This window comes from Diabrotica undecimpunctata, chromosome 9, assembly GCF_040954645.1.
Source record: "Diabrotica undecimpunctata isolate CICGRU chromosome 9, icDiaUnde3, whole genome shotgun sequence".
NCBI classification, from domain to species: domain Eukaryota; kingdom Metazoa; phylum Arthropoda; class Insecta; order Coleoptera; family Chrysomelidae; genus Diabrotica; species Diabrotica undecimpunctata.
This window is the reverse complement of record NC_092811.1, coordinates 54,592,994-54,609,420: the sequence shown is the minus strand read 5'-3', so window position 1 is coordinate 54,609,420 and position 16,427 is coordinate 54,592,994. Positions and strand designations below refer to the sequence as shown.

At 33.0% G+C, this 16,427-nt stretch overlaps 1 protein-coding gene across 2 annotated transcripts in view; it reads right to left on the bottom strand.

Moving 5' to 3' along the window:
- Nucleotides 1-901: 901 nt before the first annotated feature.
- The window catches only part of Sec71 (ADP ribosylation factor guanine nucleotide exchange factor Sec71), a 174,557-nt gene continuing 159,031 nt past the window's right edge, over nt 902-16,427 (bottom strand). For both annotated transcript variants that reach the window (XM_072543516.1, XM_072543517.1), the window contains one exon: nt 902-11,780. In XM_072543516.1, coding sequence (XP_072399617.1) covers nt 11,646-11,780 — 135 coding nt within the window. In that variant the 3' untranslated portion in view covers nt 902-11,645. The remainder of the gene's footprint in view (nt 11,781-16,427) is intronic.

The window sequence follows — 16,427 nt, the reverse complement described above, 5'->3', positions numbered from 1 at the left end:
GATCGTAACAAACGGTTTGGTGAAGTTAATTAGCTTTTTTCTGTAACTTTTGTGAGTTTGTTTTCCCGCTTACCATTCATATATATATATATATATATATATATATATATATATATATATATATATATATATATATATATATATATATATATATATATATATATATATATACAAGAAATACTGGATATTATTGACTGTCGATATAAACAAACAACACAGTTTATTAGGGCTGCAGTCAGAAGGTTTGGCCGGGATGTTACTGAAACATTCTTTTGACTTTTGGTCTAGCTTTCGGAATTGTTAAGAAAGAAAGAAGGAATAAAACAATTCCGAAAGCTAGACCAAAAGTCAAATGAATGTTTCAGTAACATCCCGGCCAAACCTTCTGACTGCGTACACAAGACGCAACATACTACGTATTATCAAGGTTCTAGGTTAAAAAAAAAATTATTAATATTTATAAAAATCCGAAATTTCTGACTAATTTTGCAGTTTTCTATGCAACAGGTAAGGATAAAAACCATTTAAAAAACGCCACCTTGAAGTTTTTTATATGACTTATAAGCTTTTTACTATCAAATTTGTTTCAAATCCTTTATTTTTACTGATAGACGAAAAAAAAAAACGAAAGTTTACCGTTTTTTATAGGTTATTGTTAAGTCCATAATCTTAAAACAACTATCATTTGCCTTGAAGCTGGAGGGATCCACGTCGCGAGAAAAATCTTATTTCCGTGGAGTAATGAGATTGTAGTCGAAACTATCAGTTTGAGGAGCTTGGGAAAACTTACTTTTAGGAAAGGAAAATGAGGAAAAAGTTTGTTTATCAAGTGTATTAATCTAAAGGAAGACTAAGTTAAATAAAATAAACAGAAATATAGGTTTTTTACTTAGACTAGATTAATATATATATATATATATATATATATATATATATATACATTCACGTAAATTGAAATATATTACAAATCCGCTGATTGTCGTGAGCTAGCAAAAACTAGCATGAGACAACAAAAATCCGTAATTAGTTAAAAATGACAATTAACATCAATAATGAAGGCACGTAATAATTTTTTTTTCTATAAATATGTATTCATTATCACTTAGAATGGAATGATTTATAAAACAATGGTATGTACATATGAGGCTAGTAGAGGCTCGTATTTTTTAAAGTGAGTTAAAATTGATGTGAAACTGGAAAAATAGACTCTACCAGTTTTATACAAATGTTTTGTGTATCATGTATATCAAACAATGCTCCAGTAACGCGTTCTTATATCTCCTAAAATATGTGATTAGTTTTTTTCTCATAACCCGGTTAGCTTTTAAGCTATGAAGTGCTTAAAAACCTATTTTTTAAACCCTTATTTTTAGAAGGGTTGTGGTTAAAAGGGCTTGAACGAGTCACTAATCACGAGTGAATACAAACATTAGCCATATCTTAACAAATTTTTGTCTTACAGAAAAGCAAAACCTATATTGTTTTACTCTTCAAAATTTTTCACTAATACTTTTTAAGTTATTTTGAAAAAAAAAAGTTATTTTGATGCTAGTACTTTTTCAAAAAAAAAACAAAACAAAAATAAAGCTTTTTTAAACACTTTTGATAAAGCTTTGATGAGTTTTCCCCGAAAGGTGCTTCATTTTTTGGTTATTTCCACGTTGAAAACATCAATAATTTGACAAATAAGAACCTACTTTTCAAAAGCTACAACTCTGCTTCTACTGGGTCTAGGGACTTCATAAGTAGGGAAAGTGCGGGTATTGCCGCCCAGCGGCAAATACCACTCACTCTATGAAATATGTTAAACTTAGAGAAATAGTAACTTTGACAACGTTGAAGTGACCCCACGATACTACTGACAGAACCGAGCAACGAGTTCGCCGACCATAAGCATGTTTAGTGGTCTGACAGAGGTCAACGTGTTTTGTGTGGTGCCACTATAATTTTTACGTGCTCGAAAATAATTTGTGAGTAACTTATTTTTATACTTAATTTATTGACTTTTTATTAATTAGTGACCGGTCCTCTTATAAATGTGGACCTAAACAGTTTCTTTCAATATTTTGACAGTTGACATTTTGTTTCGAGACCTACAGTTTTTGAATTCAATATATTACTTAAGTAGGTGGCAATACCCACACTTCCCCTAAAACATTTTTTTTGTTTGTGATAAGCTACATTTTTGTTAAATTTTTTTTCCAAAAATAAGTACTTTCTGAGTTATTTGCGAAAAACCGTCTGTAACGGTGGTTTTTATTTTGAAAACTGTGGTCGAGTCCAAAAGTGAAGTAGAGGACAGGAGGAACCGAAATCCAAATTTTCAAGCAATCCATCTTGACGGAGAAAATTATACTCCAAAATGTCATTTACAGGAGCATAAGAATACAAAGCTGCTTTGTGTTAAACAGGATATTTAAAAAGTTATACCCAAGTTTCAATGAAAATCGTAACAAGTTCAACGCCCTGGATAATGGAAAGGTACAAAACCAACGACCTGTTTAGCCATGTAGCCATAATTTTAAGTGATTTTGTTAATACTATTTAAATCTAATACAGGGTGTTCAGACTTAATCCAACCTTGCAACAACGCTCCTTCCTCTTTACCCTTGCTGTAACACCGCGCTGTCTAAACTTTGAGTCTGTGAGAGATTGCACACAAACAGCCCTCTCTTACGTTTCAACTGCCGAACGAAGCAGCCACACCGATGAATAGTCCGATCACGTATTAGTTACTGTAAGTTATACTATTTCTTATACAAAAGCACAGAGCAAATAAATGGCAATTTTGTCATCAAAAGAATTATTTAAAAATATACTGTTTATAATTGTAATACAGTTCTACTGAGTAAGAGCATCTTATTTAAATCCATACAACAAAAAGAACCACCGCTTAATGGAAATAGGCCAAAAGTCGAAGGAATAATCTGAAGTTATTCTACCTAATTACTTTTACCCAGCCGAAATATTTATTCAGCTACACTTGGACGGTGTTAGAGAACCCCTCCCGTTCAACAGTGTAAGTCAAAAAACAAATTCAATATTTATTCAGTATTTTTAAATGCATCACGTTATCAATCAAATCAAGTTAACTCTGAAACTATACATTATTTTGCCTTTAACCGTCCACACGGTTTAAATGTGACTCTACCATTCGTTTGAAAGATTTCCTCAGTAGAAGACAAGCTGTTGTGAAGTTCGTACGAAATAATTATTTGTAGATGGTATGCAACTTCCGTAATATTAAAAAAAAATTGTAATCGTTTTTTTTTATGAAAAATGATAAATTTAAAAATATTATCAATAAGTATGAAATAACATAACGTAACGATAGATCATAATCACAAACACGTTCTTTAAATTACCTATGAGACGATTATATACATGGCGCTCACCAGCAGATAAACCGGAATAAGTGGTAAGAAACCAAATCGATTATATAATGATTAAAGAGAGATATCGTAACACCACCAAATCAGTTAAAACATATCCAGGAGCAGATGTCACATCAGACCATAACCCACTAATCGCTAATTTCACACTTAAGCTTAAACGTATTAGAAAACCCCAAAGAACTCCAAAATTAGATGTTAGAAAAATGAAAGGAGCTGATATAAAAAACAAACTCCAACAGAAAAAATATACGAAAACTTTGATAAATTAGATACTATCACCAACGAGATAAACCAACAATGGGAAACATTAAGAAACTGCCTCCTCGTTCCATGCAAAGAGATGTTAAAAGAACCGATAAGAAAGAGACAACTGGATTACCGACGAAATACTCGGCAGGATGGACCAGAGGAGACAAGCCAAGAACAAAGACAGTCACAATTACAAAATCATTAACAATGAAATCAGAAAAATGATAACGAGAGGCAAAACAAACTTACTATGAGGAAAAATATAAAGAGATAGAAGATCTTCAGAACAAACACGACCTATTCAACCTAAATAAAAAGGTTAAAGAAATGGCAGGGCTGCAAAAAAGAAACCACAACAAAACTCTTTTAGATAAAAATGGAAATTATTTGATAACGACTGACGAAAAGCTAAAAAGATGGAAAGAATATATCAGCAGAGCTTTTCGACGACGAAAGAGGAACCCTACAAGACATCTTTCGAGGACAGAGAAACAAGTATAAAAATTACAAAGGAGCAAATATTGTATGCACTAAAGAACACAAGAAACGGAAAAAGCCCGGGACCAGATCAACTGTCTATTGATATCCTTAAAATAATAGAAAACGAGTACATGGATGTCCTCTTAAAGCTCTTTAATGAAATTTATCAGTCGGATGACATACCCAATGAATGGTTGACCTCAACATTTATTTGTCTCCCAAAAAAGAAGAATGCTAGAGAATGCACTGACCACCGCACCATAAGCCTCACACACTTAAAATGATTTTGTAGATGATCCATAAACGCATTTACCAAATACTTGATATGGATATTGAAGAAACCCAATTTGGATTCCGTAGAGGCGTAGGTATCCGTGAAGCTCTCTTTGCATTCAACGTACTAATCCAGAGATGCTTGGATGTGAACCAAGATATGTACGTCTGTTTCATAGATTACATCAAGGCTTTCGATAAAGTCCGCCACAAAGAGCTAATGGACGTCCTCAAAGCAAAACAATACAATGACTTTCGAAGTATAACAAATCTATATTAAGTATAAACAGCAGGCACACATACGCATTAATGAACACATGAACACACATCTGAAGATTTCGAAATTAAAAGACAAGTGCGACAGGGGTGTGTCCTGCCACCACTACTATTCAATGCATACTCTGAAGAAATTACTATTTAAATAGGAATAAGCCACAATTAAAGGTTAAAGTAATTTTATTGACGTTTCAATTTCCACTTCGGAAATAGTTCTCAAAATACAAACATAGTGTATATTTTAATATACATTTATATTAAATATACACTATGTTAATATATCTTTCATAAATATCTTTCATGAATACTATGTTTGTATTTTGAGAACGATTTTCGAAGTGGAAATTGAAAAGTCAATAAAATTACTTTAACCTTTAATTGTGGCTTATTCCCATTTAAATAGTAATTACTTTAAAAGGCACAAGAAAATAGCTTCAGAACGATACTCTAAAGAAATTATGAAAAGAGCTCGTGAGGGAGAAAACAGCAGGAAAAAAGGTCCATGGAACACCAATTAACAACATTAGATATGCGGACGATACTATCATAATACCAGACAACATCCAAGACCTCCAAAAGCTAATGAACAAGAGAGCTGAGTATGGAGCAGAATATGGATTATCAATAAACATCAAGAAAATTAAATTTATGAGGATATTAAAAACCAAAATAATGATGAAAGCCTGACAATTAACGGTAAAACTTTAGAACAAGTTGAAAAATACAATTATCTCGGTACAATAATTAATCACACAAACGATTACTCCAAATAAATCAAAGTTCGAATAGAGAAAGCACGAACAAACTTCGATAAAATGCGAAAGATACTTTGTGCAAGAGAACTGAAATAATTAGACTTAAAAGTTAGACTGGCAAGGTGTTATATTTTCTCGACTCTACTTTACGGAATAGAAGCATGGACACTTAACGCGTCGACTACTAAAAAGTTGGAAGCATTTGAACTGTGGGTGTATAGAAGAATCCTGAAGATATCATGGACCGAGCATATAACAAACAACGAAATCACACGAAAGCTGCAATACCTGGGGCATGTTATGCGTAATGAGAGATACAACCTACTTCAACTGATTATACAAGGGAAAATCCAGGGCAAGAGAAGTGTAGAAAGGAGAAGAATCTCATGGTTGCGTAACTTAAGGGAATGGTACGGATGCACATCAATTGAACTATTTAGAGCAGCAGCATCTAAGATCAGAATAGCCATGATGATTGTCAACCTCCGTCGCGAAGATAGCACGTAAAGAAGAAGAACTTATATTTTGTAATCAATCATAATTAGATTATGCTTTTTAAAATTTACTGGTAATCAGTGACCAAAAAACTAACCCGTGCTTACTGAAATTGGCATAAAAAAATGTTCAATATAATTTTGCATGTAATTTAGCTTCTCTTTATAAATTTATGTTTGTGTTTTATTGTTAAAGAAAAATCTTCAAATGGAAACGATAAGACAAAAAATGCTTATACTGAAATTCACATTCAGATGGCAGTGTTACAGAGATAGGTATGTGCTTTCTATAATTCAAAAATAACTACAATGTTGTCAAAGTTTTTAATCGTACGTTATGGGCCGGCTCCTATAAAATAATTATAATTTGGAAAATATTTATGAATGTAAAATGGAAAAAAACTCACTTTTTTGAAAATTTCTCTTTTTAATTATATATTTTTTCTGTTATTTTAAAAATAGAAAGTTATATTTCGGTAATCTGGTTTTTTGGGTTTTATACCTTCCCTTCAAAATTCCAGACCGGAGAATCCACGACCAAAGTTAGCGCCCCATCTAATACGGAAAAATGATGCAAATGATTTTAACAGATTAGCACAGCGAATAATACAGGTGTCAAATTACTCCATAAACGTTTTAGTAACTTCTCTTCGAATACATTCAGTACAATACATTTTTATTAACTGTATTTAACATTATCTAATGTATACATACGGGTTATATTTTCACTCACCAAATATCCGACATGAAACATTTACAGAACAAGATAATAATTAATAATTAATTTTGAAACAAACTTTATAAATCTGTACCCCAGAGGTAAAGGACACTATGTCCATTTTCTTACTTTTTCAGGAGAACAGTTTTAATATTTTTTAAATTTGTAATCAGTAAATACTCAAATGTTTCTTATATTTAACCAAAATTAATATATTATTATTGTTGTGTGTATAATCGTTTTTGCTTCCATGAAGTGTTATATACCTGAAGTTTACCGTTCATTATATATATTTTTTTAAATGTGTTGTTGGACATAGTGTTGTTTACCTCTAACAACTTTTTTAAATATTGTGGCTTTGCATGTTAATGTCTCTACGAAATAAACAAGACAAACACATTAAACAGCCTATACTATTATTTTATTAGAGACAAATATTATAATGTTATAATAATTAAGTAAAATTATAAAAAAGTCTCAAAATTGTTAAAGAGGCTTCATATCATCTTCATCTTCTTGGGGGTAATCGTTTGTGGCTACATCCCTATGTGTTAAATTTTGATAAAGCGCATGACAAACCGACGGAACAAAAGGCAATAGTGCAATTAAGTCATTGTACTTTTGTTTTGTGATTGATAATGGGATTACTGAGTGAATTGGGCAGGAAATGTTACTTGCTGTCTTCGATACCTCGTGAAGTCCACCTCATACATATTTTAATTTTTGAAATCGGTCTTACAAAAGAGCTTTCTAATGTGTTCTTGTTGGACTTGTATGAAAACACATGTTGACAGTAGAACAGGCTCTTTGTTAACATTCTTTTTTCTACTTACAAAAGGAGGATTAGGTGACAGTTTCTTATCGAACAGCGTTTTGAAGTTTTTGAAGTCTGCAAGTTCCATATTGTGCACTGTGTATTTACCTGATGTTTGCCTAACTAACTATTGCCAGTCCCATGGGGTTAAAATGGCCAAATTGGAGAGTTCCTTTCTTTTTCTCTCGATCAAAGCATGAACACTGTCAGATTCCATATGTGTGTACCCTTTCAGTAAAAACTTTTGAGTGATCATCTTTATTTGAGGGTATGTATGCAGTATACAAAAATAGCAAATTATAATACTCATATTTTTATTTTGTTCATAACAGTTATCGATCCAAAGAGTGATGTCCTCTACTTGACTACCTGAAATTGTATTGTTAGCTCATTTACATGATTGACGAGGCAATTTCATTTGCCGAACGGGCCTCTTTCGATTCGTCCCACATCATACATTATACAAAAGAATCACTGGCATCATATAATGAAAAATTTAATATCCAAAGCTTCCTTTTGTAGAAACTAATACAATTAATTGTTAGTAGCAAAGGCAAACATTTTTGCAAATCACCAGAGAGTACTTTGTGTTTTGGTGACTCTTTGGCCATTAAATTGTTTTAAGTTATACCAAGTTTTAGATTCAATTAGTTGAGCATCATGATCAGTCCGTACAATGGTTAGTTCATCTGCAGTAAGATTATTTTTTAATTGAGCGGTACATGTATCGGAAGTGTCAATTTGGGATGGTTTAAACGACAACTTGAAGTCTTTATTAAAAATATCTGTGTACAACCACTTTTTTGCTCTTAACTTTGAATTCACATGTTTTTCATTGCATTCATCAATGTACAATTGATAAATCTTTTCTATTGTAAGTTCTTTGCCCAGATAATTTCTCTTGCTCTTTTCTCTGGAATAATGACTCTCGTACTTTGAAAACAAATTAATATGTTGATGTATACTATTTATGGTTTTGGTAGGAGTTTTATTGATCTACCTCTTTGATCAGCTTTTATTAAACCTCCTGGATCAATTTTTTTAACATATTCACTACTACTAAATTAGATATAAAAAGTGTGTTTAAAACCATAACCTTGCACACCTTTAATCACTGATTGTTCACTCTAAAATGGTAGTGTAGTGAATTATTTTTAGATTTGGTAGTGTTTGGGTCTCTTTTTCTTGATCCAAAAGTAGGTTGGATGTCGACACACGAGAAGATAAATTGTTTTTTAACTACTGAAAACTAAATAAAATGGTTTCAATTATTTTAGTTTATGACAATTCCACCAGGTACCAGGGTACATAACACTATGTCCGGATGTTAAATAACAGTGCACATATTTAGTAGAGGTCTTCTTCTTGCAGTACCGTCTCCTATCGGAGGTTGGCTACCATCACAGCAATCTTCACTTTGTTGGCTTCAGCTCTGAACAACTGTATTGCTGCACCCATACTGCACCCATACCACTCCCTTAAATTTCGCAACCAGGAAATCCTCCTACGTCCCACATTTCTCTTTCCCGAGATTTTTCCTTGGATTATGAGTCTAAGCACAGAGTACTTTTCTCCTCTCATTATGTGACCCAGGTAAACAACAGTAGAGGTAAACAACACCAAGTCCATATGGTGTTGTTTACCTCTGACTGGAAGTGGATTTGGTGTTTATTAAAAAGTCGGTAACTTGTCGTAAAATTGTCTGTGGACATAGAATGGTTTACCTCTGTGTATAGCCAGAAAAGTTATATTCAAAAAAGCATTAATCCCAATTTTGAAAAAAATGGACATACTGTCCTTTATCTCCGGGGTACAGAAATATATTTAATAATAAGCCATGTTCATTACAATATTTGTTCTTGCCTTTTTTGTAATTTTCCCGAATAATTATTGACGATTTGGGAGAATGATCATGCTCTGTGATTAGTGTTGTTAATTTGATATCACAGTTTCTCACCCTACTCTAAAATTATTTCAAAAGCTTTCGATAATTTTTAATGTGTTCTTAATTGAGCAAAAATACGAGCCTGGACTATTTGATCTTACTAATCGCTGGAAAAATAATAATTTCATATATAATTCGTGTATATTTAAAAATTGTAACCCCTAGAATAGGGCACAGTCCTTACAGTTCTACCTAAAAACTCTCAGACCATGCTATCAACAAATATATTAATAATAGAGCATTTGGAAAAATTTATACATTATACAGTGATGCGGCAGTTAGCTTTTTCGTTTGGCATTTTATTATAAGGGATAATACAGTTAGGCTAATTAAGTTAGATTTTTACTCGGCTCAACTGTACAGACGGGTTTGACAGTTGAAATGTGTAGTATGAGATAGTACAAAAATACTCTCATCCAGGGATTCGTCAATTTTTTATTGGAACTATTTTTAAATAAATAATCAAAACGTCAAACTCATTATTTTGCTCATAACTTAAAAACTTGTCTAGTCAAACAAAATTATTGAAAATTGTTAAAATGGGAGTGTTGTAAACAAAGTTCCGCGTTCCGACTAGAGTAAAAGGAGTGGGGGTAGCCGAATGAAGGACTAGCCGCGCTGTCAAAAAAATCAAACTCGGTTTCAAAATAGAGCACTCTAAAAAATCACATATCTCGGATTCTTCTTCTTCAGCCTTAAGTAATCCAACTTTGGACATAGGCCTCCCCCAAATCAATCCAATGTTTTCTATTTTGCGCCACTTGCTTCCAGTTGTGTCCTCCGATCTTAATGTCATCAGTCCATCTCATTTGTGGTCTTCCTCTCGACTAAATCTGCAAAATTTCATCAATCAGTAAACTCTCGGATTTTACTGACTAAATTTGCTTTCTTTTTTTAAACTGGGGTACAACATTAAAATAATAACATTTATAGCACTGATACCTACGGTACGTACAGACCATTTCTTAAGTCGCTTTTTATTTTTATTTATTTATTTAAAATATTATTAAAGCTGAAACTGACGGTTTCAGCTTACAAGTGAAGCAGTAACATCTCCAGAAAATGCCAACCCCTAGTGTTGGCGAAACATCGAGAACTAATCTCAGAAGACAACGGCCTAACAGCCCAAACAAACAGTTTAACAAGTTAGACGATGGCCGTGATAGCCTAACGCATTTTATCAATAAAAAACTTATTAACAATATTTAAAAACAGCTATTTTGTTGTTTATTAATCGATTTTAATTTAACATATCTCATTTTGTGTACCTTTTTTTTTCTGAAAAGTTGTCTGTTGATGTCAAATCTCTAACTAGACAAGTTTTTAAGTTATGAGCAAAATAATGAAATTGACGTTTTGATTGTTGATTTAAAAATATTTCCACTTAAAAACTGATGAATCCCTACATGAGGGTCTTTTTGTAATATCATATTTTCTAAAATCTTATTTTTTACCAACTTGATTGGTCTATTAAGAACATAGAAGCTGTTAAGTTCTAGGTGTATCGCAGAATATTACGAATTTCATGGATACAGAGAATCGCCAATATCGAGGTGTTAAGGTGTATGAAAAAAAAAAAAAAGAAGTTATAATACCTAATAAAAAGAGAAATCTTTCTTGTACACGCAAAGAATGCATCACATCATCACATAGTAGATAAGTGTGCATTATTAAGAGGAGCTCTGAATTCTAAGCTTATAGACTATTTAAAGGGAACTTTAATCTGATTGATACACTATATGTTTCCAATTTATTACCAAAAAATAAACTACAATTTTTGGACTACCTATTTATCAGAAATTATACTAACTGCCACGTTGCTTAATTTGGTTGTATAAATTTTTCCTTATATTTCTGACTTTATTTGAAAAAAAAAATATGCTGACGGACTCTCAGCATGGCTCAGTCGTTTTGTTCCAATAAAAAAGTATGAGGCGGAGAATAACACTCATTTTTCTAAATTACTTTATCTATAGTATCACTACTGTTAGCCTCAACTGTAAAGCATGTAGGCATATCCGAAAGTTCGTTCTTTTCTTGGTTTCTTCGATCCTCAAGGAAAACAATTTTTCACCGAATTATCATCAAATCCAAAGTAATACCGAGCCACGCATTTCGAGTTACGAACATATCACTTTTGTACTCTTAGGTAAAACATTATTAGTTGGGGATGCGTGAACCGATACTTTCGTAATGGAAACGATAAATAATTTTAATAACGACTAAGGCTATGTTTTCTTCTTCGACTATGTGGCGGTTATGTGAAATACGGGTCCTATCCTAAGGAAGACTCTTCTCAATATCGACCTCAGTTCGGCTTTTAAGTCAAAACAGACTATTTCACAAAGGAGTGGGTAATACCTTGAAATGTGTACAGCAAACTGAAAATAAAAAGTATATAAGATTAGATATTTTACCAATACATTGTCAATAACAACATTTATTTCCCTAATATATTATAAACTAAATTAAAGATTTCTTCTGCTGGGATTGTTAGGAAACCTTTCTGACATGGAGACACTACTGACCTTCATCGTCTACACTCTTATAGTTCTTCATTCGTTCTTCTTCACTTATAGAAAGCTCTCCCCTTTTATAGAGGGAATGAACAATTGCTCTTATTCTATTCTTGTTCATGTCACCTAACACTATCCTAGTGTCATTTTTGGAAGATCTATAGGCTTACTCTACACAGGACCAAATGAGGAAAGTAGAAATGAAGCTGAGCTAAGATTTCACCTCATTGACTCTAAATGCAAGCTCTAATAAAGTTTAGGGCACCTCGTCAGAACCAGGAACCTCAGGCACTCGGCAGCTGAAAGCGGCAACTGAAAGGGAGAAACTCCTGGTCCCACAGCAGAAACACGACCGTCAGATGGTGGTCGACGAACTCTGCAGAAGAGGCACCGAAACGACTAAGGCTGCCCTCTCCTCAACCGAGGAGGCAATGGATGCCTAAAGAGAGCCAGAATGCACAAAAAAGTGGGAACGGCGAAACTATGCCGCCGTCTGGATGTAACAGAGGATACAATAGCATCATTTCAAGAACCTTGGGTAATTAAAACTAAAATAACTGGTTTTAGCAGTCTAAATGGTACGATTTTCAGCTTACCAAGCAACCAACAACCGAGAACAGCCATATATGTTCTCAGAAAAATCAAAGCCTTCCCCATAGAGCCTCCATGTTTTGCACCTCAGACGTAACTGCGGTTAAAGTGAAATGCCCATGGGGACAGGGCAAAAATGAAGAGTTGATACCAGGCATTGGTCTATCAACCGTCAGATGCAGCCACTCTATCACCAACAAAGTAGATGGAAGATTTGGTAGATCATTGTCTCAGTCAGAAGGTATAACTCATTATCGACTGCCATTCGAACTCTCGCCATCTAGGCTGGGGCAGCAGAAATAACAACGCTTGAAGTAGGTCTCTTTATGACTATATATTAGAAAAGATTTGTATATCATTGTATATATTAATTAATTATAGTCAGGACCAAATTATATCGCGTACCCCTCCTTTTGGGGTACAAATCACAAAAAATGTATCACAAAAAATTTGTTAAAATTATTTATAAAAGGTATATAAATTAAAAACCCGGGTTATGTCATGAAGACAAAACGTTTTTTCAATCCATATTCCATCATCAGCGTTCTAAAAAGTATATAACCACTTTAATTAAAAAGAACATGAAGTTTAAATTTTGACCAAGGTTAATACAAAATGTGGTTAATACTTACTACGTGTACATGTTTTGAGCCAGTAAATTTATGGGTAAAAACCGTTAAAAGTTTATTAATTACTAATATTATTTAGCCTTATATATTAGGATGTTAAAGTTACCAGTGGATTTGATAACATGGCAACGTACGACTCCACATGAAGTTGCTGGTCCTGAGACGAAGTGTCTACGAGGACTTGATGATAGCAACTGATTGAAATGACAATATTGACATGTTAGGACGGAAGCCCGAACAAAGCAGTCAGTGTAACTTAATGGCTGTCTAAATATGACAGAAGCCAGCAATATTTAAAAATTGAATAAGTTAAAATTAAAATAATATAACAGTAGCAACAATCAATGTTGCAGCTTTAAATTGTGAATTTGTCCTGAATTTACGTTAAGAACATGGAGAAAAGTGTTTTATTGATTATTGGATGTGGAATCAATTGTGGTGAAGAATTGTGTGGGTACTGATAGGCAACCAACTATACATAGGTCTAATAAATTGGTGTGAAATAAGGATTCTAATAAAAGCCCCTTTATGTTTTGCAACATTTGGTACCTGGAAAATGCAAAATAGACATATATGGGAAGTGGGATTCTTGAAACTTTATTGTTGATGGGTGATAAAGGAAATAATATTTTTTGAAAGTGCTATTAAATGAATACAATAAAATACTTTTGTAATGTAGTGTTCATGTGATATTTAACTTACAACTTAAGCATAGAAGGCCCTGTATGTTAAAAACAACATTTGGTACCTGGTAAATATAAAAAAATTTTAAGTTATAAGTTCATGAACATAAATAACTGATTATATGTTACCGGATAAAGATGGTTAGTTGTTTTTGTATGTTAACAACTATATGAGACAAACGAGAAATTGATGGTTTGAACGTGGTTTTGTAATATGTTGATCACACATTACTCAGCTTATAACTTAAGAAGAAAAGGCCCTATCTGTTATAAAGCAACACTAGGTACATGAGAAATACAAAAAAGGATAAGTTATAAGTTCATGAGCTTAAGGTGGGTAGATGAAGTTAATAAACTATTGTTGCATATTGACAAGAAATGTAAGAACTGCAAAAGTAGAATGTTTGTAGGTGGCTCTGTTAAATTTAAGTAAAAAAGAAAATGTGCAGTTTTAAGAATATGTTAGAAGAGGAAAGACTCAACAGGAGGCTGGGGTTTCCAGAGATCCGAAACAAAATCCTGAGGGAGCTATATGGATAAGTAAAATAAGATGAGGGATGAAAAAGGATAAAAAGGTGAAGATCTTGTTTAAACAGATATGTGAGTGGTTTTGTAATATGTAGATCATACGTTACTCAACTTATAACTTAAGAAGAAAAAGCCCTATCTGTTATAAAGCAACACTAGGTACATGAGAAATATAAAAAGGATAAGTTATAAGTTCATGAGCTTGAGGTGGGTAGAAAAAGTTGATAGACTATTGGTGTATATTGACCAGATATGTAAGAACTGCAAAAGTAGAATGATTAATGTAAATTTTATTGTAGAAGTAAATTAAGGATGTGGGTTATGAGAATAATTGGCGATGGAGTGGGAGGAAGTATCGATAGAATGAGACATGGCGATTAACACAATTTGGACTTTTTTGTTTTTCTTTAATGATTTCAAGGTCGTCATATAGGTCTAGTTTGGGAAAGTTTTTTTGGGGGATATTGTGGATAAGTGATACGTTTTGTGGGATATTGAGGGTGTGTTTATGTTCTTTTAGGTGTTGAGAGAAAGTGGAGGTGTTTTCTCTTTTTGTGTGCTCTAGAGAGCGTGAAGACAATGATCTATCTCTCGGGAATGCAGTCTCCTGCAGGGTTTTAAGGCGTCTTCTATGGATGAATTTATTGATGATGTTGTGATCATATCCATTATTGACTACTATTTGTCTGAGAATGTTAAATTCTTTTTTGTAGTTTGAATGAGAAAGTGGAATGGTTTCTAGGCGATGGATGTAACTATGAAAAGCTGCGTATTTGTGTGACATAGGGTGGTTAGATGAAAAGGGTATTATATGGTCGGTCTGTGTGGGTTTTCTATAGATACTGAAGTCGAAGTGGTCATTTAATCTGGTAATGGTGAGGTCAAGAAAATTGATTGACATGGACGATTCTAGTTCCATGGCGAACTTGATATTGGGGTGGATTTGGTTTATTTTAGAAAGTAATAGTTCAGCTGAATTGGAGTTACCTCCTTAGTGGCTCAAAACATGTACACCTAGTAAGTATTAACCACATTTTGTATTAACCTTGGTCAAAATTTAGACTTCATGTTTTTTTAATTAAAGTGGTTATATACTTTTTAGGACACTGATGATGAAATATGGATTCCGAAAACGTTATGTCTTCATGGCATAGCCCGATTGGGTTATTAATTTATATACCTTTTATAAAGGATTTTAACAAATTTTTTTATAATAATTACATTTATTAAAAATGTCTGATACGGCGTCCAACCAACAACAGAGAACAGCCATATATGTTCTCAGAAAAATCAAAGCTTTCCCCATAGAGCCTCCATGTTTTGCACCTCAGACGTAACTGCGGTTAAAGTGAAATACCCATGGGGACAGGGCAAAAATGAAGAGTTGATACTTTAAAAGAAACGTGGATATTTTCAACCGAACATTTGATGAGATTTCGAATATCTCCAGAAAGACTCTCGGGATGGTAAGGAAGTGAAACGTAATTGGGTTTGGTGGTAAGGTCTCTCGGGAACGCAGTCTCCTGCAGAGTTTTAAGGCGTCTTCTATGGATTAGTTTATTGATGATGTGATCATATCCATTATTGACTGCTATTTGTCTGAGAATGTTAAATTCTTATATACTTTTTAGGACACTGATGATGAAATATGGATTCCGAAAACGTTATGTCTTCATGACATAGCCCGATTGGGTTTTTAATTTATACACCTTTTATAAAGGATTTCAACAAATTTTTTTATAATAACTACATTTATTAAAAATGTCTGATACGGAGTCTGAGAATGAAAATGGGAAACTGTTATCACTAAGTCCTCCTAGGAAACGAGCTAAAAATAATCACATAGGTATAAGAACCAAAGAAATAATGGTTAATACAAATAAATGTGAATTACAGGATAATCCTACTTTAGTATTAACGGACATTCAACAAAGGGTTGCAGATAAAGTTGGAGTTTGTTCGAAAACTGTCTTTAATGTCATTAAAGAATATAAAAGTGAAAATCGTTCAAAATTAATAGATGCTATAGATGATTCTGATAAGTCAGCTATAAGAAGAAAGGTTGATTAATATTTTTTCCG